The 27,021-nt window shown below is 42.9% G+C and overlaps 1 protein-coding gene across 3 annotated transcripts in view; it reads right to left on the bottom strand.

Annotated features, from left to right (window-relative positions):
- The window catches only part of LOC115150304 (phosphatidylinositol 4-phosphate 3-kinase C2 domain-containing subunit beta-like), a 122,157-nt gene extending 103,044 nt beyond the window's left edge, over positions 1–19,113 (bottom strand). For 2 of the 3 annotated variants that reach the window (XM_029693444.1, XM_029693443.1), the window contains exons 1-5: positions 18,824–19,112; positions 2,176–3,082; positions 1,691–1,791; positions 1,125–1,285; positions 411–531 (exon numbers count right to left, since the gene is read on the bottom strand). In XM_029693444.1, coding sequence (XP_029549304.1) covers positions 411–531; positions 1,125–1,285; positions 1,691–1,791; positions 2,176–3,000 — 1,208 coding nt within the window. In that variant the 5' untranslated portion in view covers positions 3,001–3,082; positions 18,824–19,112. Of the gene's footprint in view, positions 1–410; positions 532–1,124; positions 1,286–1,690; positions 1,792–2,175; positions 3,083–18,823 lie in introns of all 3 variants that reach the window. The other variant, XM_029693445.1, reaches the window with a different exon arrangement.
- Positions 19,114–27,021: the final 7,908 nt, after the last annotated feature.

A 27,021-nucleotide genomic window follows, 5' to 3' on the forward strand; every position in this document is an offset into this window, starting at 1 on the left:
ATCTTGCCTATGCCGTTCGGCTATCGCTCATCCATATATTTATATATACATATTCTTATTCATTCCTTTACACTTAGAAGGTAGTTGTGAAATTGTTAGATTACTTGTTAGATATTACTGCATGGTCGGAACTAGAAGCACAAGCATTTCGCTACACTGGCATTAACATCTGCTAACCATGTGTATGTGACAAATAACATTTGATTTGAGTGTGTAGCCAAAGTCTAGGAGTGTGTAGCCAAAGTCTAGGAGTGTGTAGCCAAAGTCTAGGAGTGTGTAGCCAAAGTCTAGGAGTGTGTAGCCAAAGTCTAGGAGTGTGTAGCCAAAGTCTAGGAGTGTGTAGCCAAAGTCTAGGAGTGTGTAGTCAAAGTCTAGGAGTGTGTAGCCAAAGTCTAGATGGTCGTCTTTACTTTTGTAGGAACTCGGCCTGACCGCAGACTTTGAGGAGGTAGTGGTCGACGTCAATGTGGTCGAGGTCTTCATTAGCATAACACAACGTCTGGTAGATTAAAAGGTCTACCGTAGACGACCCTGAGAGAGAAAGAGACCGAAGAATGAGGCAATAGAGTGACTGTTTATTTGGCCAGTTTGATCTCTCCGAGTGAGAGAAAACATACTCTCTGCCCCCATCATGAGTCATGACCTGACGGTACCCACAGCACATAGTCTTACACACTAATGGAGAAAGGGTGAGCTGGAGAGAGAAACAGAGAGAGAAACATCCCTTAAATCTCTCTCTCCCTCGCTCTCCCGCTCAGACAGATGAATGAGAGTCAGTCATGTTAAATTGAGAGGTCAGCGTAATTACATTAAGGGAACTCCAACAACAGGCTTTTCCTTATCCCAGATCCCTTATCCTTTATCCCAGATCCCTTATCCTTTATCCCAGATCCCTTATCCCTAATCCCTTATGCCAGATCCCTTATCCCAGATCCCTTATCCCAGATCCCTTATCCCAGATCCCTTATCCCAGATCCCAGATCTTGGAGAACCACAGTGGTCTGGACAGGACTGAGGCCAGCAAACATTACATTCACTGAGGGTGTGTATGAGAATAGGGATGAGATCTCTGTGCTGTTGAACCTGTGGTGTCTGCATTGTGTGTGTGTGTGTGTGTGTCTTACCGTCGCAGGTGAAGGTGAGTGGTTCTCTAAAGTGGTCGCTGATGACCGTAACCTTGACGCTGACCCCTAACCCCTGTTGCAGCTCTTCAGGCCCCACTGAGGGTGACCACACAAACCCTGTGTTCTTAGACTGGTCACTGCACGGATATGCTGACCGCAATCTGAACACAACACACAGTCATGATTATTAACAGGTAATAAATAGCCTGACAACACATAGTCATGATTATTAACAGGTAATAAATAGCCTGACAACACACAGTCATGGTGATAATTGCATATAGACAGCCTGACCACAACCTGACCACAATACAACCACAACACAGAAATGTTTCTAAACCGCCTGACTGAGGGTGAGAGAGTAACATTTGGGCACAATCCCAAATCAACCCCTAAACAATACACCCTATGTGGAGTTCTGAGAGGATTTGACAGGTGTAGGCAATATGGCAATAGCTCCATCTTGCCTTCTAATACTGTGGGTGGAAGTTTCACCATGTGGCTTATATCAATAAAATCCTACACAAGTACATAGGGTTGGATTTGGGATTGGGCCATACACTTACACATCGAGCATATGGCAGAAGGCGGCCACCTCCTCATCTCTCTCCTCTGACACCTGGAAGAGCTCATAGCCAAAACCATTGAGCCTGGTGCCTAGGGACACCTGTCAATCACACACAGAGACACCTGTCAATCATACACAGAGACACCTGTCAATCACACACAGAGACGCCTGTCAATCACACACAGAGACGCCTGTCAATCACACACAGAGACACCTGTCAATCACACACAGAGACACAGGAACGATCAGAGTCACAACTGAAGGTAATGGAACTTTCAGAGTCACAGAACTCAAAGTAACGGAAAACAGCTGGGCTGGAGTAAACGGGATAAAACAAAACTAGACATTTCAAGGCCTCTTTATTTGTTTCTAGGTTTCCCTAGAAACATGGAATGAGGGTATGAGGTAACAACGTTAGATGGGGATTAATGCTAAGTCACGTAATGAAGCTGTCGTGAACCTGTCGTAACCCTGAGTAGTTACCGGGTCGGCCGACACTCTGTGCTGGTTCTTGTTGCTCTTCTGGATAGATACGTAGGTGCGGGGGGGCACCTGAGGGGGGAGGGTCTTGCTCCGAGCCAAGGGCTTCCCTGATTGGTCCCCGTTGGCCCGCCTACCCCTTGGCGATGGCAAATCCCCATTGAGCTTGGAGAGAGCGTCGTTGAGGCTCTCGTAGTTTAGCGTCTCCCCTGACGACAGTTTGGGCTGGTCCACCTCGGGGGTGAACAGGTTGACATCTCGGGGAGCCGTAGTGGGTCGGGGGGGCAGGAAGGGCTCAGAGGAGGGGAGTAGAGGGGTCCTGGGGGGTACAGCAGGAGGAGGGTCATCATGAGGAGGGGAGAAGCCTTTAGGCAGAGTCAGAGAAGAACCAAAGCTAGACCCAGACTCCCCATAGCTGGAACTCAAGTAGTCTCCCTTCCCTGGACTCTCCAGGATATAGATGGGCTCCCTGGCTGGGGAGGGCTGTGGGGAGTGGGACCCCCCAGTCGGGAGGTGGTGGAGGGAGAGGTCCGAGCCAGATAACCCTCTTAGCAAACTCCTTCCAGGAGGACTAAGGCTGGGGCGGGGTGGGAGGGGGCGATCGACCTGCCTCTGGCCCTCCCAGGGGGGTAGCGTTGGTACCTTCCCACCACCCTGGCTGCTGGTCCCCTGGCTGTCCCCCCCCTTGTCCTGTTTGAGTCTGGACAGGGCATCATACTCCATCTGTAGGGCTTCAGCCAGTACCAGCTCTCTCTGGCTCAAGCCCAGGGAGTCCAGTCCCCAGGGACCCTCGCTATCCTTCGGAGTTTGTGCTGCCGACATGCTCATACAGGGGACGCCACCACTGACAGGAGAGGAAGACACCGGTGCTAGGGCTTCCAGAGAAGAGACATTGGGCTCAGAATACGCTCTGTGGAGAGAGAGAGAGAGAGAGTTTATCAGAAAGAGTAAAAAAAAAGCAATTAAAGTCAAAGGGAGAATGAGGGATGTGTTTCTCTTCTGCCAAAGACACCAAATGCTCTCAGTTCAATGTGTAATCCACAGCTATTACCCACCCTCTTTAATTTAACCTTCAATTGTCTTTGTAACATTAAAGTTGCACTGTGCAGAAATCGCTCTGCCATTTCCTGGTTGCTAAAATTCTAACAGTTTGTCTAATTTCAGTTGATGTGACAAAAGAAGCAAGTACAGTGTAGAGAATCATTGTACCATCTAAACCGCTGTGAAATACACACTGCTCAAAAAAATAAAGGGAACACTTAAACAACACAATGTAACTCCAAGTCAATCACACTTCTGTGAAATCAAACTGTCCACTTAGGAAGCAACACTGATTGACAATAAATGTCACATGCTGTTGTGCAAATGGAATAGACAACAGGTGGAAATTATAGGCAATTAGCAAGACAACCCCAATAAAGGAGTGGTTCTGCAGGTGGTGACCACAGACCACTTCTCAGTTCCTATGCTTCCTGGCTGATGTTTTGGTCACTTTTGAATGCTGGCGGTGCTTTCACTCTAGTGGTAGCATGAGACGGAGTCTACAACCCACACAAGTGGCTCAGGTAGTGCAGCTCATCCAGGATGGCACATCAATGCGAGCTGTGGCAAGAAGGTTTGCTGTGTCTGTCAGCGTAGTGTCCAGAGCATGGAGGCGCTACCAGAGACAGGCCAGTACATCAGGAGACGTGGAGGAGGCCATAGGAGGGCAACAACCCAGCAGCAGGACCGCTACCTCCGCCTTTGTGCAAGGAGGAGCAGGAGGAGCACTGCCAGAGCCCTGCAAAATGACCTCCAGCAGGCCACAAATGTGCATGTGTCTGCTCAAACGGTCAGAAACAGACTCCATGAGGGTGGTATGAGGGCCCGACGCCCACAGGTGGGGGTTGCGCTTACAGCCCAACACCGTGCAGGACGTTTGGCATTTGCCAGAGAACACTAAGATTGGCAAATTCGCCACTGGCGCCCTGTGCTCTTCACAGATGAAAGCAGGTTGACACTGAGCACATGTGACAGACGTGACAGAGTCTGGAGACACCGTGGAGAACGTTCTGCTGCCTGCAACATTCTCCAGCATGACCGGTTTGGTGGTGGGTCAGTCATGGTGTGGGGTGGCATTTTTCTGGGGGGCCGCACAGCCCTCCATGTGCTCGCCAGAGGTAGCCTGACTGCCATTAGGTACCGAGATGAGATCCTCAGACCCCTTGTGAGACCATATGCTGGTGCGGTTGGCCCTGGGTTCCTCCTAATGCAAGACAATGCTAGACCTCATGTGGCTGGAGTGTGTCAGCAGTTCCTGCAAGAGGAAGGCATTGATGCTATGGACTGGCCCGCCTGTTCCCCAGACCTGAATCCAATTGAGCACATCTGGGACATCATGTCTCGCTCCATCCACCAACGCCACGTTGCACCACAGACTGTCCAGGAGTTGGCGGATGCTTTAGTCCAGGTCTGGGAGGAGATCCCTCAGGAGACCATCCGCCACCTCATCAGGAGTATGCCCAGGCGTTGTAGGGAGGTCATACAGGCACGTGAAGGCCACACACACTACTGAGCCTCATTTTGACTTGTTTTAAGGACATTACATCAAAGTTGGATCAGCCTGTAGTGTGGTTTTCCACTTTAATTTTGAGTGTGACTCCAAATCCAGACCTCCATGGGTTGATAAATTGGATTTCTTAACCAAGGGCCAGGGAGAGAATATGCTGACGCATATAAGAACCCTTATGGGACATTTGGCAAGCAGATAATTAACAATACAGTGTGTTTCCTCCCACCTGTTTCAACAAAGTGTGTGTGTGTGAGTGAAAGAGAGAGAGAAAGAGGGTGAAAAGGGCAAGTTAAGAGGAAAGTGAGAGGTATGGAGAAAGAAAAAAACATTCTGATCACATCAATCAGCATCTTTGTCACACAGCTTCCATTTCAACACCCTGTCCATTCTAAGCTTCTGGGTTGTGGTGAGATGTCAGGAATACATTAGAGAGACAGAACATCACAACTTTAATGAACCAGACTGCCGAGGCGTGAGACTGTGTGTGTCTCCTCTAATAAATTAGCCAGCCAAGACCCAGACATGTTTATAAACACAGGCTCAGCTCCAGACCCTAACAGATTATTATTATTATTTGTCCTTTATTTAACTAGGCAAGTCAGTTAAGAACAAATTATTATTTACAATGACGGCCTACCAGATGAAAAGTCACACACACACACTAGAAAAGACAGATGTATTGGCTCTCTCTGTAACCAGGCAACACTATCCATACATTGACTGTTCTTCAATCTCCTTTAGTGTCAGCCATTTGGTTGCTACGGTGAGGAAGCTCCAGTGCAGGAGGGATGGCAGGGCCTGGCCAGTAGCCCGGGGGGAGCAACCCAGAGTGGGGCCGAGGAGAGGGAAGAGGTGGAAATGGAGGAGGGGCCACATTGTTGGAGAGGGATGAAGTGGGGGTGGTTAGGGGAGGTGGGGACCAAGGCCAGATCCAACCCCCTGGAATCTGTCCCCCAGAGGCATATAATCCCATTCAATTAGAGGAGGGGTTCACAGATTGAAAGAACAAAGGATGGGGAGGGGGGCTGTGTGCGTGTGTCACGTGAGGAGGGTCAGACTCAGATTTGTTCACACAGCTAGGCAGTCCAGAGACAAAGGGGCCGCTGTCATCACCACACCCTCCCCCACCAACCCAACCACACCCACACACACACACACACACACACACACACACACACACACACACACACACACACACACAGAACTGCTAAAGTATGCCACAACAGTTGCAGCACCCCTTTCTGCTACAGCCAGCTGATGCCAGAGTAATGACACCACAGAGATGTCACACATTCACACGTCCCTCTCTCATCCCCCGTCATCCCTCACATCCTCCCTCCACCTCTCCCACAGAATGAACGTCATGACATCCCACTCACTCTTTTCTGTATGCATAGACACAAACGTTAAACACAGATGGAAATACACACAGACACGAGACTACAGACATCCTAGTCTTATAAACTGTTTGAGTTTTATATGAACTGTAAATCAGTAAAATCTTTGAAATTGTTGCATGTCGTGTTTACATTTTTGTTCAGTTTAAAATTCATTTTTTTGATAACTTTCAATTCTCCCTGACTGTATTTTACTTTGGTGATTGTAAATTCTCAAAGATAATATTATTTAAAAATGATATAGCTCCATTATCTTTTCTACCTACTTTCTACCTACCTATATCGCCCAAGGATGTCAATGGCCGAAAAATCTCTGCCATCTAACCAGTTCCATTCTGGGATCAACTGTCTTATTGTTTTGCTCAGCCTCAGTGCAGAGGAAGGAATGCTTATCATTTATATTATATCTTATAACTGTACTCTGATGATTATACAGTTGCTTTACTGGAGATCATGACATAAAAATGGCATAACAGGACATGATCCTTGGCAGAGTCCAAAAAAATATGTTCAGAGAATTTTGAAATGATCCACACCTTCCAATTCATAAATAATCCCTTTCCTATTCTCTGTTGGTTCTCTGCAGTGTATACCTATATTAGTAGTAATGGTCCTATATCCACAGTCGATAAATCAACAACCTAACCACAACCAGTCTAACTGGTCTGACAGCTGATCCTAAATCCTACTGGATGTGTCAACAACATTACAGCAATGTTTGCTAAAGTTAGGTCCTAACCTCTCTGGTTAATTGTTTGGTTAATTGGAAGGGTAGCCCTCAGTGATCTAACATCAGTGACAGTGATGTCTGTCAATCACATGGTATACCACATAAGCTTTATAATAGAGGATCTAGCAATGAAGTAACCTGCGCTACACATTGTAACAAACTAGGAAGTACTTGCATTATGGTGTACTTGACACTTAGGTAGTGATGTATCGATATGACATTTTGTCCGATATCCGATATTTTCCTTGACCCCCCCCCCCCCCCCCCCAAAAAGATACTGATAACCGATATTACATTTCTTGCGGCCTTTTAAGCATTCTAGTACAGTTAAACAGTTAACACACACACGTGGACACAGCGGTCTAAGGCACTGCATGTCACTACAGTCCCTAGTTCGAATCCAGGCTGTATCACATCCGGTTGGGAGTCCCATAGGGCGGTGCACAATTGGCCCAGCGTTGTCCGGGTTTGGCCGTCATTGTAAATAAGAATTTGTCCTTAACCGACTTGCCTAGTTAAATAAAGGTTACACACACACACACACACACACACACACACACACACACACACATTACTTTGTTGGCATTTACATATGTCCCCATTACCAGTAAAACGTAATCAAAACCTATTTTTTTCACTTACTTGCTGTGTTGTTTCGTTGTTCAGTCATTTCATTCTCAACCAAGATTTCTATGGAACGCCGTTTGGGTCTTTGCATGTCAAAAAATATACTATTTAACTATTTGACGTGTCAAATAAGTTTGTTGACCAATCAGGACCTGAATATGACTGCACGTCACTTAAAAAATTATTGAACGCGTTAAATTATTATGTAGTTATTACACATTGATTACACTATCACTCGTATTTCATATGTCACAACGAATCATCAATACGAATGCTATGATGCTGGTAAAGTTGTCTTGTGCACCTACAGTGCTGGTCATAAAAAAAGCTAGCTAGCTCATGGATGCAAACAATGTTCTTCCCCAAAAACGTAGCAAAACAACAATCTGTTTCAGTAGCTATAGTTAGCTAGCTATCTATATAGCTAGGTGTCATCATCTAAAATAACCCTAATTTATAAGACAGTTCATATTTCATTAATGGTGGACGGACTCATCTATGTGAAGCTAGCCAAAACAGTGGACTTTGCGGTTAGCTTTCAAAATAAAAGTATGGCATAATTCTACTATTTGTATTCATTTGCATCACTGTCAATGACATACTTTTATTTTAAAGGCAAACCGCAAATTCCACTATTTGCCTAATCCTTATTGTGGCTAGCTTCACAACACATAACCCGGTCCGGTCGAGCCTCACTAGCCAGATGAAGCTAGCTGGCTGCTTATAACTTTAGCTTTGGGCAACAGGGTTAAGTAGCTGGCTAGCTATTTATTTTCATGAACTGAAGTTCAATTTCAATAGGCGAACAACAAGTGGCAACCTAGCTAATACTTACAAGGATTCCTAAATCATTGCTAAAAATAACAAAAATTACTAGTTTCTCTTGGTCATCGTTTTCAGGCTGGTTGTATTGGTGCTAGCTAGGTACCAAGCTAAAGCTAGCTACCCCAGAAGTTGCGGTCGAACAAATTATTCTTTATTACCAACGCGGTATTGTAAACACATCGTTCGTGGCCGGTGTTTGCGGACTTTTTTTGTACAGCTTTGACAGTGCTACTGTCTCTTTTTTGACATGCAAAGACCCAAACGACGTTCCATAGTATGTATGTCGTGAAGCTAATAGCAGTGACGCTATTACTGTGTAACTCCGGTAGGAAACATCGGAAAAATAGTGCACTTGGTAGTGTTAATTGGTGCTCGACCAGTCGGCGAAAGCCAACATCACCCAGGACAGAGAACGGTTGATTGTCAAGGGCAATGAATTCTATTGTTTTGGCTTAAATGGATTTCGCCTTTGAGTTGTCTCGCTGAAATTTTGTTATTCTTTCAAATGACTGCTTGACTTGTTGACTGCTCGATCCACACAGCAGACATTGTAGGCTAGTTTAGGAATGCTGTGTTGCACGTATAGCGCAAAATTTTACGTGGCGTCATTACGTCATGTACCTTCGTTATATAGGTATGCACGTCAGCTTTGACATCGGTTTTGCACATCAGGCGTTAAACAAGACATCGGCTGATACCGATATTTCCGATATGTTCACCGATAGAATCTTCTGGCGCCGACAGAGATGGCCGCCTCGCTTCGCGTTCCTAGGAAACTATGCAGTATTTTGTTTTTTTATGTGTTATTTCTTACATTGTTACCCCAGGAAATCTTATGTTTTATTACATACAGTCGGGAGGAACTATTGGATATAAGCGCAACGTCAACTCACCAACATTACGACCAGAAATATGACTTTCCCGAAGCGGATCCTCTGTTTGGCCTACCACCCAGGACAATGGATCGGATCCCAGCCGGTGACCCAGAACTACGACGCCATAGAAGAAGGGAAAGACGGAGCGGTCTTCTGGTCAGGCTCCGTAGACGGGCACATCGCGCACCGCTCCCGAGCATACTACTCGCCAATGTCCAGTCTCTTGACAACAAGGTAGACGAAATCCGAGCAAGGGTAACATTCCAGAGAGACATCCGAGACTGTAACGTTCTTTGTTTCACGGAAACATGGCTCACTCGAGACACGCCATCTGAGTCGGTACAGGCACCTGGTTTCTTCACGCATCGCGCCGACAGAAACAAGCATCTCTCTGGTAAGAAGAAGGGCGGGGGTGTATGCCTTATGAATAACGAGACGTGGTGTGATCATATCAATATACAGGAACTCTAGTCCTTTTGTTCACCTGACTTAGAATTCCTCACTATCAAATGCAGACCGCATTATCTACCAAGAGAATTCTCTTACAAGCATTTCGCTACACTTGCATTAACACCTGCTAACCATGTGTATGTGACAAATACATTTGATTTGATATATCGTGCATCGCTACACTTAGGCTCTCATTTTGTTTGATGTTTTGAAAACCAAAGCTAAGTAGTAGCATAGTTACCCTTGACTAGGACTATTGCGGTGACCGTGTTACGAGTTATCACTGCAGTAAAATTCTATGTGACCGTTGAGTCATGGTAATCTCCTGTTATGCACATGCATTAGTAGTAGTAGCCAACTCGCTAATGATCATCAGGTCGCTAATGGCCTGGTACTTAGGGCTCTATTGTCCCTCTAACATCAATGCATGGTAGAGAAATTAACATTCAATTCTCTGACAACAGCTCTGATGGCAGTCAGCATGCTAATTTCACACTCCCTCAAAACTTAAGACATCCGTGGCGTTGTGTGACAAAACTGCACATTTCAGAGTGGCCTTTTATTGTCGCCAGTTCAAGGTGCACCTGTGTAATGATCATGCTGTTTAATCAGCTTCTTGATATGCCACACCTGTCAGGTGGATAGATTATCTTGGCAAAGAATAAATGCTCACTAACAGGTATGTAAACAAATTTGTGCACACAATTTGAGAGAAATAAGCTATTTGTGCATATGGAACATTTCTGAGAACTTTTATTTCAACTCATGAAACCAACACTTTACATGTTGCGTTTATATTTTTAAATCAGTATACTAGGGCCAAGGTGATACCAGTGTCGCAATACTCTATTTTACATACAGCAGGTTTATAAAAGACCAAGAGTTTGGTCTGGTTCATGTTTTAAAATATCGCAATACTGGTATTATCACAGACCTAGAATTTAGCAGTAATGATTTTGTTATTATGTTTGAGCAAAATAACACAGCATTAGCCATGTCAGAATATGCAGAATTGCAGGAAATTAGCTATAAAACTGCAATATTTTATCTCGGCTGCATGTAAAAATGTGTAGAATTGCAAGAAATTTGCTTTAACCTCTAGGGGGTGTGGGACGGTAGCGTCCCACCTGGCCAACATCCAGTGAAATTGCAGAGCGACAAATTTAATTACTATAAATATTTACATTTCATGAAAACACAAGTGTAATACATCAAAATAAAGCTTAACTTGTTGTTAATCCAGCCGCCGTGTCAGATTTCAAAAAGGCTTTACAGCGAAAGCAAATCATGCGATTATCTGAGGACAGCGCTCAGCACACAAAACATTACATACAATCTAATCTATCAGACAAGTAGATTAGTCACGAAAGTCAGAAATAGCAATAAAAGTAATCACTTACCTTTGATGATCTTCATATGGTTGCACTCACAACACTCCCAGTTACACAATAAATGTTCATTTTGTTCGAAAAAGTCCCTCTTTATATCCAAAAACCTCCATTATGTTGTCGTGTTTTGTTCAGTAATCCAATGGCTCAAATGCGGTCACAAGAGGCAGACGAAAATTCCAAATAGTATCCGTAAAGTTCGTAGAAACATGTCAAAGGATGTTTATAATCAATCCTCAGGTTGTTTTTAGCCTAAATAATCGATAATATTTCAAACCGGACAATAGTGTCGTCAATATAAGAGAAAAACAAGAAAGGTGCGCTCTCGGGTGAGCTCAGAAAACAGCTCTGGGGACATCCCACTATCCACTGACTCAAAGTTGTCATTCTCAATAATTTTTCTGAATAAAAGCCTGAAACAATGTCTAAAGACTGTTCACAACTAGTGGAAGCCATAGGGAATGGAATCTGGGTCCTATCCCTTTAAATGGTGGATAGGCTTTCATTGGAAAAACAGCCATTTCAAAATAATGGCACTTCCTGGATGGATTCTCCTCTGGTTTTCGCCTACCATCACAGTTCTGTTAACCTCTCTGGCGCATGTGGGACGAACTCGTCCCACCTACGTAACAGCCACTGAAATCCAGTGGCGCGATTTTTGAATCGTTAGAAATACTATTACTTCAATTTCTCAAACATATGACTATTTTACAGCTATTTAAAGACAAGAATCTCGTTAATCTAACCTCACTGTCCGATTTCAAAAAGGCTTTACAACGAAAGCAAAACATTAGATTATGTCAGCAGAGTGCCCAGCCAGAAATAATCAGACACCCATTTTGCCTGCCATAGGAGTTCTGTTATACACAGACACCATTCAAACAGTTTTAGAAAATTCAGAGTGTTTTCTATCCAAACCTGAACAATAATATGCATATTCTAGCTTCTGAGTTGGTGTAGGAGGCAGTTAAAAATGGGCACATATTTTTTCCAAAATTCTCAATACTGCCCCCTATCCCAAACAGGTTAACAAAAGCACAATCGTTGCATGAATGTACCTAACCATAAACAGCAATTCCTTTCTTAAAATCAATACACAGAAGTACATTTAAACCCTGTGTATTTAGTTAAAAGAAATTCATGATAGCAGGCAATATTAACTAGGGAAATTGTGTCATTCTCTTGCGTTGATTGCACACAGAGTCAGAGTATATGCAACAGTTTGGGCCGCCTGGCTCGTTGCAAACTAATTTGCCAGAATTGTACATAATTATGACATAACATTGAAGGTTGTACAATGTAACAGCAATATTTAGACTTAGGGTTGCCACCAGTTCGATAAAATACAGAATGGTTCTGTATTTCACTGAAAGAATAAAGATTTTGTTTTCGAAATGATAGTTTCCGGATTTGACCATATTAATGATCAAAGGCTCGTATTTCTGTGTTTATTATTTTATAATTAAGTCTATGATTTGATAGAGCAATCTGACTGAGCGGTGGTAGGCAGCAGCAGGCTCGTAAGCATTCATTCAAAATGTACTGCATTTGCCAGCAGGTCTTAGCAATGCTTGAAGCACAGCGCTGTTTATGACTCAAGCCTATCAACTCCTGAGATTAGGCTGGCAATACTAAAGTGCCTATTAGAACATCCAATAGTCAAAGGTATATGAAATACAAATGGTATAGTGAGAAATAGTCGACGCGTAATAATTCCTATAATAACTACAACCTAAAACTTCTTAACTGGGAATATTGAACCACCAGCTTTCATATGTTCTGAGCAAGGAACTTAAATGTTAGCTTTTTTTACATGGCACATATTGCACTTTTACTTTATTCTCCAACACTGTTTTTGCATTATTTAAACCAAATTGAACATGTTTCATTATTTATTTGAGGTTAAATTGATTTTATTGATGTATTATATTCAGTTAAAATAAGTGTTCATTCAGTATTGTTGTAATTGTCATTATTACAAATAAATTAAAAAAATAATAATAAGCCAATTAATCGATATCGGATTTTTTTGGTCCTCCAATAAATCGGTATTGGCGTTGAAAAATCATAAAATCGGTCGACCTCTACTTTAAACTGCTAAAATATTTCTACACCACCACGATGGGGGCCTCAAAAACTCTGCAGTACAGCTCAACAGCGGAGGTGTCATAATACCCGTAAAACCTAGCGGTCAAACAGGGAAATGATTCCGATCGTCTTACCATCATACATTTTTTCCATAGGACATTTTCATGAAATTATACAGACCACAAATTCCAATTGGCTAAACTTAAACTCTCATCATTGTTAGCTCTGGCATCTTACCCAAACCAAGGACCCAAACCAAGGACTGATCACCCCAATCCACAAAAGTGGAGACAAATTTGACCCCAATAACTACTGTGGGATATGCGTCATCAGCAACCTTGGAAAAATTATCTGCGTTATCACTAACAGCATACTCGTACATTTCCTCAGTGACAACAATGTACAGAGCAAATGTCAAATTGTCTTTTTACCAAATTACCATACGACAGACCACGTATTCACCATGCACAACCTAATTGACATACAAACAAAACAAAGGCAAAGTCTCATGCTTTAAGGATTTCAAAAAAGCTTTGACTCAATTTGGAATAAGGTCTGCTATACAAATTGATGGAAAGTGATGTTGGGAGAAAAACATATGACAATATAAAATCCATGTACACAAACAACAAGGGTGCAGTTAAAATGAGCAAAAATTACATTTATTTCCACAGGGCCGTGAGGTGAGACAGGGAGGCAGCTTGAGCCCCACCCTATTCAAAATATATATCAACGAATTGGCGAGGGCACTAGAACAGTCTGCAGCACCCGGCCTCACCCTACTAGAATCTGAAGTCAAATGTCTACTGTTTGCTGATGATCTGGTGCTTCTGTCCCCAACCAAGGAAGTCCCACAGCAGAACCTAGATCTTATCCACAGATTTTGTCAGACCTGGGCCCTGACAGTAAATCTCAGTAAGACAAAAATAATGTTGTTCCAAAAAAAGTCAGTGTCCAGGACCACAAATACAAATTCTTTCTAGACACCATTGCCCTAGAGCAGACAAAACAATTATATATACACCTTGGCCTAAGCATCAGCGCCAAAGGTAACTTCCACAAAGCTGTGAACGTTCTGAGAGACAAGGCAAGAAAGGTCTTCTATGCCATCAAAAGGAACATAACACTTGACGTACCAATTAGGATCTGGCTAAAAATACTTGAATCAGTTATAGAACCCATTGCCCTTTATGGTTGTGAGGTCTGGGGTCCGCTCACTAACCAAGAATTTACAAAATGCGACAAACACCAAATTGAGACTCTGCATGCAGAATTCTGCAAAAATATCCTCTGTGTACAATGTAAAACACCAAATAATGCATGCAGCGCAGAATTAAGCCGATACCCGCTAATTATCAAAATCCAGAAAAAAGACACTAAATTCTACAACAACCTAAAAGGAAGAAATACCCAACCTTCTATAACAAAGACATCACCTACAGAGAGATTAACCTGGAGAAGAGTCCCCTAAGCAAGCTGGTCCTGGCCCCACAGATCCCCAGGACAGCAACACAATTAGACCCAACCAAATCATGAAAAAACAAAAAGATATTTACTTGACACATTGGAAAGAATTATCCAAAAAACAGAGGAAAATAGAACACTACTTGGCCCTCAACAGAGAGTATACAGTGGCAGAATACCTGACCACTGTGACTGAAAGGAAAGCTTTGACTACGTACAGACTCAGTGAGCAAAGCCTTGCTATTGAGAAAGGCCACTGTAGGCAGACTTGGCTCTCTTGAGAAGATGGGCTATGTGCACACTGCCCACAAAATGTGGTGGAAACTGAGCTGCACTTCCTAACCTGCTGCCAAATGTTTGACCATATTAGAGACACATATTTCCCTCAGATTACACAGATCCACAAAGAATTCGAAAACAAATCCAATTTTGATAAACTCCCAAGATTTGTGACCTGTCGCCACAAGAAAAGGGCAACCAGTGAATAACAAACACCATTGCAAATTCAACCTATATTTATGTTCATTTATTTTCCCTTTTGTACATCATTACAACACTGTATATAGTAGAGGTCGACCGATTAATCGGAATGGCCGATTAATTAGGGCCGATTTCAAGTTTTCATAACAATCGGTAATCGGTATTTTTGGCTACCGATTTGCCAATATTTAATTTTTTTTATAAATATTTTTTAACTAGGCAAGTCAGTTAATGACGGCCTAGGAACGGTGGGTTAACTGCCTTGTTCAGGGGCAGAATGACAGATTTGTACCTTGTCAGGTTGGGGATTCAATCTTGCAACCTTACGGTTAACTAGTCCAACGCTCTAACCACCTGCTTTACATTGCACTCCACGAGGAGCCTGCCTGTTACGCGAATGCAGTAAGAAGCCAAGGTAAGTTGCTAGCTAGCATTAAACTTATCTTATAAAAAACAATCAATCAATCATAATCACTAGTTAAACTAGTAATATCAACCATGTGTAGTTATCTAGCCTGTCCTGCGTTGCATATAATCGATGCGGTGCGCATTCGCGAAAAAGGACTGTCATTGCTCCAAATTGTACCTAACCATAAACATCAATGTCTTTCTTAAAATCAATACACAAGTATATATTTTTAAACCTGCATATTTAGTTAATATTGCCTGCAAACATGAATTTCTTTTCACGAGGGAAAATGTGTCACCTCTGCAACAGAGTCAGGGTATATGCAGCAGTTTGGGCCGCCTGGCTCGTTGCGAACTGTGTGAATACTATTTCTTCCTAACAAAGACAGCCAACTTCGCCAAACGGTGGATGATTTAACAAAAGCGCATTTGCGAAAAAGCACAATCGTTACACGACTGTACCTAACCATAAACATCAATGCCCTTCTTAAAATCAATACACAGAAGTATATATTTTTAAACCTGCATATTTAGCTAAAAGAAATCCAGGTTAGCAGGCACTATTAACCAGGTGAAATTGTCACTTCTCTTCCGTTCATTGCATGCAGAGTCAGGGTATATGCAACAGTTTGGGCCGCCTGGCTCGTTGCGAACTAATTTGCCAGAATTTTACGTAATTATGACATAACATTGAAGGATGTGCAATGTAACAGGAATATTTAGACTTATGGATGTCACCGTTAGATAAAATACGGAACGGTTCCGTATTTCACTGAAAGAATAAACGTGATAATTTCCGGATTTGACCATATTAATGACCTAAGGCTCATCTTTCTGTGTGTTATTATGTTATAATTAAGTCTATGATTTGATAGAGCAGTCTGACTGAGCGGTGGTAGGCAGCAGCAGGCTCGTAAGCATTCATTCAAACAGCACTTTCGTGCGTTTTGCCAGCAGCCCTCCGCAATGCATTGCGCTGTTTATGACTTCAAGCCTGTCAACTCCCAAGATTAGGCTGGTGTAACCGATGTGAAATGGCTAGCTAGTTAGCGGGTGCGCGCTAATAGCATTTCAAACGTCACTCGCTCTGAGACTTGGAGTAGTTGTTCCCCTTGCTCTGCATGGGTAACGCTGCTTCGAGGGTGGCTGTTGTCGATGTGTTCCTGGTTTGAGCCCAGGTAGGAGCGAGGAGAGGGACGGAAGCTATACTGATACACTGGCAATACTAAAGTGCCTATAAGAACATCCAATAGTCAAAGGTATATGAAATACAAATCGTATAGAGAGAAATAGTCCTATAATTCCTATAATAACTACAACCTTAAACTTCTTACCTGGGAATATTGAAGACTCATGTTAAAAGGAACCACCAGCTTTCATATGTTCCCATGTTCTGAGCAAGGCACTTAACCGTTAACTTTTTTACATGGCACATATTGCACTTTTACTTTCTTCTCCAACACTTTGTTTTTGCATTATTTAAACCAAATTGAACATGTTTCATTATTTATTTGAGGCTAAATTGATTTTATTGATGTATTATATTCAGTTAAAATAAGTGTTCATTCAGTATTGTTGTAATTGTCATTATTACAAATAAAAAATAATAATAATAATTAGCCAATTAATGATTTTTTTGGTCCTCCAATAAATCGGTATTGAAAAATCATAATCGGTCGACCTCTAGTATATAGACATAGCGACATTTGAAATGTCTTTATTCTTTTGGAACATTTGTGAGTGTAATGTTTACTGTACATGTTTTATCTATTTCACTTGCTTTGGCAATGTTAACATGTTTCCCACGCCAATAAAGCCCCTTAAATTGAGAGACAGAGAGAGAGAGAGACGGAAAAAGAGTGTGTGTGTTCTGGGATCTGGTTCCCATATTCCAAAAGTCAAATGGATTACAGTATGGATAGAAGGAAAACACCAGCCTCCATAAAGTTTATTGCAAAAGTAGCTGCAGCACATGGTCATATAGCTCTGAGACAAGTATAGGCAGCCAGACTGTCAAGGACATGTGTTCATGAGTATACTAAAGACAGGAGAATATTATAAAGGTGTGTGAGATAGCAAAAGAAAGGTTGTCAATCTTTTTCCCTCTTTGTCTCTCTAATTTACAACTTGATGACAACTTGGCAGATTGTCTAAATTGTTTATACTTGGTTAATTGCTTGCTATAAGCCCACCATGTGCACATCGTTGTCACATGTGCCATGCCCTTTTCTCAAGAATGTCACTTGCCTGGAAACCCGACATTGAATTGCATTGAGCTCTACATCAGGCAGAAATTAGCATTTTAATCATAAAGGTTTCCTCTCACGAGGTCTACAAGCCAGAATGTTGAATAAATGTATAATTGAATGTACTTAACCAGTTTCCATGAAGTTGGTCCTGTTGGCGGTAGTAATGTGAGACAATATATCCAGTCTAATTAGATAAACTTTTCAAAGGGCTGGTAGTGCGTTCAGATTTAGATCACCTGAAGCATGCACAGGACCATGTACATATATGCAAGAGCTCAGCAAGTTCTCTTGTGATCATGCTTCAGGTTATATAAATCTGAAGCACTACCAGAGCTTTGAAAAATGTATGTAATTATTACATTCCTGTGGATATAACGTTATTGTCTCACATTTCTACCGCCAAAAGGCCACTGAACCGGTAAAGTACGTTAACATATAATTTTATTCAACATTGGCTAGTACAGGTCATGATTCAAACGCTGATTTCTGCCCGACATAGAATTAAATGCAATTCAACGTCGGGTTTCTAGGCAAGAATGTCACCTGCTTAAAACCCTACTACTATACATTTCCACCATTAGCCCAGCAACCTAGCTGTTTGATGTCACGGTTTGTTGGCTATTTCATGACATGGCCGACTGAACACAACCTACCAACCTGACAGCTTTTGACTTCAAAACAATGCCACAGCAAATACCTTACTGGTGCAACCACGACATGGTTGGTTACACTGTACCGCCTATCTAAACGGTCACACTGTCAGAAAGGTAACCATGGCATGACCGAGGTTTGATTAGGATACATTCTAACAACATATAAAGCGATAGCCTATTCTGAATAGTGATTTGTTGCCCACATTCTGGGCCTATTTCTTATTTCGTATTATCAGATAATTAGAAAAGTATAAAATAGACGTGGGCTATCCGCCTGTGCCTCGGTCTGCCACCGAACAGCGTCATTCTGTTCAGACGACCAGCAATAGCGCAATCGGTATTTTACTGCAAGTAGACACGAGCGAGCTACTAACTTCATTTGAAATGCAACAAAACACAATATTCCATCTGATATAAAACATTTGTTTGGACATTGATTATTAATTCCTGGTGAAACCCCCCTTACCTGCTTTAGCTTTATGGCCGCCAACGAGCTGGTGCCATAATATCCGAATTATTCTGCTTTCAGGCTGCTCAAATATTGATTCAAAATGTTGTTGATTCCAAACTGTATCCAACAATTTCCGGTGTCTGATATTGTTGATATATCACGCATTAACGTGATTAAAGTCGAAAATCCGTACCCGCGTCCCTAATTGTTGAACAATCCAGCCAGCCCCTCTCGTCACTATAAACCGGTTATTTCGCCTTTTTTTTGTTTTGCTGATCGGTTGCTCATCGCCTTCTCATCCGCGTGTGTGGGGCCGGAGCGGCAAGTGAGAATAACTTGGAGAAACGTGACCTCTGGCGGACAGTTTATGTAACAACACCCTATTTGCTTGTTTCTATTTTGCCTGACTGAGAAGGGTGCAATTGCGGGAGGCAATTCGGGGCGTTCCTGCATGTGGGCGTTGTTCTTCTTCTTCTTCTTCTTCTTCTTCTTCTTTGGTGGGGTTTTATCGGTGGTTGACTTCCAACGTTATGATGCATTACCGCAATCTACTGTACTGGAGTGTGGGCCAGACAGGAAGAAACTAAATACTACCTGCCAGCCCCTTTGCTCTTAAAAAAGATAACAAAATATTTGAGACTATATCTAATGACGTTCTACTCAATATACTCTTTAAACTCATTTCCTGTATCCCCTTCTCCCTCATACTAGATCTCGTCCTCTCTCTTTCCTTCCAATAATGTCCACACTGTATCAACACATGCTCCACTCTCTCTGTTTCCTGGCAATACTCCTGTTGGAAGCTTTACTATCACATGTAAGGTCTTATTCAACTGGCTGTGTCCCACCCTTATGCTTGTAAATATAGCCTCCTCTCTTCTGTACCTTCCTGCCGTTCTCCCCTCCCCAACTTTCCTCAGTACTTAAAATAAATGCCTGTCCTTAGTGTCTCTATTCCACTCCTTCTGCCATTTCTCCACCATCACTGTCCATATCATGCTTTTTTTCTTCTGCCTTGCTCATTGAAACTACCACATCAACATCCCCACTACTTAGTGGCTGTTTAGCCAGTACATCAACTGCCTCATTCCCCTCTACACCCACATGAGCTGGGACCCATGTAAATATTATCTGTATACCCATTTGTTTACTCCTACCATGGGTTTGTAGCACCTCATAAACCAGGTATTGTCTGCTACGTGATATAAAGGACTGGAGACTCATCAACACTGCACATGAATCAAAGCAAATAACTACTATTTCTGGCTTAATTTCCTCCACCCACTACAAGGCTAACAGTATGGCCATCATCTCCGCTCTAACCCCACATTCCTGCACTACAAATGCTGACCCAGTACGTCCTGTCCTTGGATCTTTTGAACCATCTGTGTAAATGGCCACAACATCCTGATACACAGTATCCAGACGTCTGTTAAACCAATCAGATGGATCAACACCCTCCCTAGTCTCTCCAACACTTCTAGATCACCTACTGGAGGTGGGAGGAGCCATGGTGGATTCACAGGGATAGCTACCGTTGGACTAAACTCCCTTCAATACAGTCCCATCTCCTTCGCCCGGGTATTACCCACCCACCCAAAGGTTGTGTTCTGTCTTCGCTCATGTTCCCAGCATGCCTGTAAACTCCCTTCCATACAGTCCCATCTCCTTCGCCCGGGTATTACCCACCCACCCAAAGGTTGTGTTCTGTCTTCGCTCATGTTCCCAGCATGCCTGTAAAATCCCTTTCGCAGGATGAGATACCCCATGTTCCTGTAGGTTGACCCAATAATTAATCGCCAGCTGCTGTCTCCTAATCTGCCATGGCATTTCCCCTATCTCCCGTGTGGGCATTCCGTATACTAAAAAGCAATGGGGCTGCCTGTAGGGCACTGTTTTCCCACAGTTCTGTTAATGATGGGACGCCAGCTAGTCCGGTACACTGCAGGTGGGAGGGACACCTTGCGCTAACTAGCTAACCAGCAAGCTAGCACACGGTGTCGCCCCAGCCTCTCGCCTGCTGTGCTAGCGGGAGGCAGGGGCGACTGGTAGACAGTGTCCCCACTCTGCCTGTTAACGACGGTGTGGGCAGGTGTTCGGCAGGCGGGAGTGAAGGATACTAGCTAACAAGGAGGATTACGGGAGGTAGGTACGACAGTAACTCAGATAATACTTTTATTTCCCTTTTGACCCACAATCAAAAGTGTCACCAAGCATGGAGATGTTGTGCTCGAGAGGTGGGCGTTCAAGCAGGAACCAATGGTTTGCTCGAGGGGGGCCATTTGTGCAGATGTAGGAATGTCCACTGTTACGAATCCCTTTGGCCCTGCAGTCTAGGGGGGATGGAAACGAGACCCGTAACATAACTCAGCCCTGCAGTCTAGGGGGGATGGAAACGAGACCCGTAACATAACTCAGCCCTGCAGTCTAGGGGGGATGGAAACGAGACCCGTAACATAACTCAGCCCTGCAGTCTAGGGGGATGGAAACGAGACCCGTAACATAACTCAGCCCTGCAGTCTAGGGGGGATGGAAACGAGACCCGTAACATAACTCAGCCCTGCAGTCTAGGGGGGATGGAAACGAGACCCGTAACATAACTCAGCCCTGCAGTCTAGGGGGGATGGAAACGAGACCCGTAACATAACTCAGCCCTGCAGTCTAGGGGGGATGGAAACGAGACCCGTAACATAACTCAGCCCTGCAGTCTAGGGGGGATGGAAACGAGACCCGTAACATAACTCAGCCCTGCAGTCTAGGGGGGATGGAAACGAGACCCGTAACATAACTCAGCCCTGCAGTCTAGGGGGGATGGAAACGAGACCCGTAACATAACTCAGCCCTGCAGTCTAGGGGGGATGGAAACGAGACCCGTAACATAACTCAGCCCTGCAGTCTAGGGGGGATGGAAACGAGACCCGTAACATAACTCATGCAAATTATAACAGTGAAAAGGAACAGTGGGAACAAAAACCACAGACAACTTAAATCTACCGTCAAACACTATAGGTTTATTTTAAAACACACGGTAAAGGGGGGCGGGCTGGACCCAAGGAAATAAATAATAAATGCCCAAAAACACCCCTAAGCTAGACTAGCCTGCTTTACGAACAGCTAGCTAACTAACCAAAAATACAGTCGGTGGTCCACCCAGTTCTAACTAGACAAAGTTTACCTACGGGTAGTGTATGCCCATGCCTTGTCTTGTCTTTTCCCACCAACAAACAATCAGTCATGAAGCACAACAATACATACTCACATAATTCTGGACAAATGTGACATGTAGCAACAAAAAACAAAAGAGAGCTCAAAAGAGAGAGAGAGAGAGCGAGAGAGGTAGAGATTCCCTGTGGACTCATCTCATCACAGCTGTGCCTGTCTGTATTAGATAGATAGAGAGATAGAGAGAGAGAGGTAGAGATTCCCTGTGGACTCATCTCATCACAGCTGTGCCTGTCTGTATTAGATAGATAGAGAGATAGAGAGAGAGAGGTAGAGATTCCCTGTGGACTCATCTCATCACAGCTGTGCCTGTCTGTATTAGATAGATAGAGAGATAGAGAGAGAGAGGTAGAGATTCCCTGTGGACTCATCTCATCACAGCTGTGCCTGTCTGTATTAGATAGATAGAGAGATAGAGAGAGAGAGGTAGAGATTCCCTGTGGACTCATCTCATCACAGCTGTGCCTGTCTGTATTAGATAGATAGAGAGATAGAGAGAGAGAGGTAGAGATTCCCTGTGGACGTATCTCATCACAGCTGTGCCTGTCTGTATTAGATTTTTTAATGGAATAGTTTTATTTACATAATGACTTTAAGATACTGTTAATGTGCTCACCACAGAACACATACAATACATGCATAAATATATTCAGCTCCTACTGCATAGTGTTCTCTATTCTCCATTTGAGTGCCTACTCATAACAGATGGTGACTAGGTCATGTCATGCAAACTCCACTTTAATCCTGACTATAATACCAGCATTTTGCCACATTGCATTCAATGACCTAAGCTACCAATTTAGGAATGTTACTTGGAACTGATGAGCACAGCTAAGGCGAGTAAATGGGCTAATGGGTTCTTAAAAAGACCTGCTAACTTTCTCTTTCTAAGTTTGCTAAGCAAAAGTCAGTGTGAATCATTTATGGGTGAGAATAAAAGGCAAGTCAGGCCAATACTGTGCAACTGCAGCCTGCAATTCAGGGCGTTCCTGTATGTGGATGTTACGGATACAGGTATTCTGTGTGTGTGTTTTCTTTCCTTCTCACCTATTCACAGGTGTCGCCAATCAGTCGGCAATCAGAAGACACCTGCTCCTTTTCCCTTACCCAATCACATCCCCTTTCCCTTGGTTTAAAAACCCAGTCAGTTGTTTTCTCTGGAGCGCGATCTCTCTGTGTGTCAAACTCACTCACTCACTCACTCACTCACTCACTCACTCACTCACTCACTCACTCACTCACTCACAGCTGGCTGTGCAGTAGTGTTGTCAGCCTGTCCTTTCTTTGTATTGGTGGACACTTGAATATTTGATGAGGGTTGTTGACGTCAACCGCCTGTATTCATTGGAGAGAGAATCTATGCTAGCAAATAGCCTCATGCCATCTCGAGACAACTCGGATGGCTATGAGTTATATCTACTTATATCAGTACACTGGTAACAACTTAAGCATTACAAAACCATACATTTTTTGTTGCCCAAAATCGACAATCTCATTGACCTCCATACAATACTCCTTGCTTGGTGTGCAAAAAAAACTAAAAAACCAGCTGCTGGAGGGAGACAGATTTTTGGCCCAGTTGGGCCTCTCTCTTCCTCTTCCTCTCTGGTATTGGTCATTGAGAGGCTTTGAAGCCACCGGTCGACCATATCGGCACTCCCCAGTTGGAGCAGTCCTCCATAGGAATGAATGGCATTCTACAGTATTTCAATTAAATGTTTCAAGGACAAAATAACATGTATTTCAGTATTTTATTGTTGTACTGGGGACAGTAACATTAGGAGTCTCAAAAAAAGACTTTAAGGAAAATGTTTATATATATATATATATATATATATACTTTTTTTTTAATGTTTAGCTCACATAATATAATTTAAAGGTATACATTAAGGTGTCTGTACGAATGTAGAACGTAATAAATGCATTTACAATGGAGGTGTTCCAAGATAGCTCCGAGATGGATTCAATACAGCTCCGAGATGGCTTCAATACAGCTCCGAAATGGCTTCAATACAGCTCCGAGATGGCTTCAATACAGCTCCGAGATGGCTTCAATACAGCTCCGAGATGGCTTCAATACAGCTCCGAGATGGCTTCAATACAGCTCCGAGATGGCTTCAATACAGCTCCGAGATGGCTTCAATACAGCTCCGAGATGGATTCAATACAGCTCCGAAATGGCTTCAATACAGCTCCGAGATGGCTTCAATACAGCTCCGAGATGGCTTCAATACAGCTCCGAGATGGCTTCAATACAGCTCCGAGATGGCTTCAATACAGCTCCGAGATGGCTTCAATACTGCTCCGAGATCGCTTCAATACAGCTCCGAAATGGCTTCAATACAGCTCCGAGATGGCTTTAATACAGCTCCGAGATAGCTTCAATACAGCTCCGAGATGGCTTCAATACAGCTCCGAGATGGCTTCAATACAGCTCCGAGATGGCTTCAATACAGCTCCGAGATGGTTTTAATACAGCTCTGAGATGGCTTCAATACAGCGCCCACTGTCAGCCTTCCAGGGTTTATACACATCACTGGTCCTGATTCTGGCTTATGGCCATGTGTGCAGCTGTGGTTTAGCAGAGCTGATGTTGTCTCATTCTGACATTACATCAAATCAGCTAATAAAAGCTTGGTTATTATGGATTTGACAAGAAATATGTTACCCTAAAAAAGGCTTATTTGTTGCCTCCTTATCAATACATTATGCAGCTACTTACTGTGCAAGACACAGACAGATGAGTACTGCCAAAGCAGGGATCATCAACTAGATTCAGTCGAGTGGAAGTTCGGGGGTCCAGAACATAATTACAAATCATTTGTAGACTGCAAATTGACTGCAAGAAGCCCAAACAGATATAATATTTGACTAAAACATAATCATTTCAAACCTTGCTTACATTTGTATATGATCACGTTGTGTCTCTCTATTATGCATGGTCATACTTGGGAACAGATGTCTTAAATAAAAATCACTTGGTGCTGATTTCCTAGTGTTTTTTACAGTCTTTTATGCCCAACATTCTTTTACTTTGAGATTTGTTCGTATTGTTGTGAATTCTTAGATATTACTGTACTGTTGGAGCTAGGAACACAAGCATTTTGCTGCACCCGCAATAACATCTGCTAAATATGTGTATGTGACCAACAAAATGTGATTTAATTTGATTGGAACAATGAAAATTCTACACAAATGTATTTTTTTACTCAGTCATTTTTTTTCTTTCTCATAAAATCACCTGGCCTGTGAGCCGCCAGTTTGGGAACCCTGGCCTAAAATGTGACATCATTATTGGTTGGCAAATTCATCCCTGCATTTACACTTTAGGACCGCTAGGTGGCAGAAGAGGATAGTTTCTCCCTCACTCACACACAAAGGCAGTGCACTTTGTCTCCTCTCTGCAGTTAGGTCTTCTGACCTGCTGTATCCATGGTGACCTTGGCTGATGACCGAGCCCAAGGCTGACTATTGGATAACAATCCCACAGCCACAAACAGTGACTCTATGTACCATAGACTACAATTTGCATGCCACAGATCCACAGATGACACAATTGCCATTGCATTACACACTACCCTATCCCACCTGGTTTTTAATCTCATGAGACACTTTATTCCGTCTTATTCTGAAATTGCTTTATAGAATTGACAAAAGGGAGGAGGGGTCCTCATGAGAAATTAGAGTGGAGATAATATTGTGAGGAATTGTTTGTAGAGTTAAAGAAACAATTGTAATTGTAGAGTTTAAAAAAGCAATTCTGTCAAGCACCAGCATTGGGGTTACCAAACCTAAAATTACCTTTATAAATGTTGTTCATGAGTAAGAAGGGCATTGTAGTGCAGTGGTTATGCAAAATCATTCGACTCTGTGGCGAGAGAAATGACGCCGTGTCTGAGGGTGGTACAGGCTAAATAAATGGGTTTGCATAACACTGCTTCCACTACAATGGGCCAAAAAAGTTGATCTATTCTGATTCAGTGCATATTAATCTTAAAATAGTAGACATTAAGGAAATGTGAAGCAAATAGGGAATGTCCAATGGAGATTGGTAATAGAATATGCAGTAAACATTGGGACGGATTAAAACACAAATGATTAATGAGTGGAGGGAGGACAGTGGACTCCCGGTGAACAAAATGTATAATGTTTTGTTTTATCTGTAATTAAAACTTTTGTGTTACTGATTAAGATTTAGCGTAGTGAAAACTAACAAAATGTACATTTTCTCTTCCAGAAGAGGATGGGGTGTCCCTACAGTGGTTGCGCTACTGCAATTATGCTGCGAGACTTCATTTGTGGTTTTGTACGGTACCCTGAGTCACTACTTCATTGCTCCAGACCAGCGCAAGGGATGTTAGAGCACTGATTATCCTTTTGTGTCCCAAGGCGCTACTGTGTTTCTGTAGTACTGTAACCTACTCTTGACCGGTCACATTGATGCGGTCTGAGACACTGCATCACAGCAGCAAGCTGTGTTGCTACAGATGCTGGTTGAATATCCATGCCAGGCCTCAACTGGGAAACCCATGAGATGACTGGAGGTTTTTGGATTCTCTCCCTCTAAAAACATAAATTAATAATTCTAAATAACAAACTGGCTTTATTTACAAATTAGTAACAATATCTCACCCCATGTTCAAGAATGGTCTTTTTCTCACTCATTTTACTTCATTTGAAAACAAAATCATCTCCAAAATATTGTTACTTTTTAAACAAAGCGATTATTATTAGAATTAATTTAGTATAATATTAAAGACCCTTGGATATTCACACAGATATATTATTAACCCTGTTATTAGCAGGACAATATATAATGGTCATATCTGTCAAGGCTCCCGAGTGGCACACAATGGGATTGCCCTGCAGTTCGCCAGCTGTATCCACTGAAATAGCGGTGGGCGCGTGAGGTTCAAGGCAGGAGGGCAGGGGGCACGGGATGGGCCACAGAGACGCGCACAGAAGATGGACCTAGCCCATGGGAAAGGGAG

Source organism: Salmo trutta, chromosome 16, assembly GCF_901001165.1.
Source record: "Salmo trutta chromosome 16, fSalTru1.1, whole genome shotgun sequence".
In the NCBI taxonomy this organism is placed as follows: Eukaryota; Metazoa; Chordata; class Actinopteri; order Salmoniformes; family Salmonidae; genus Salmo; species Salmo trutta.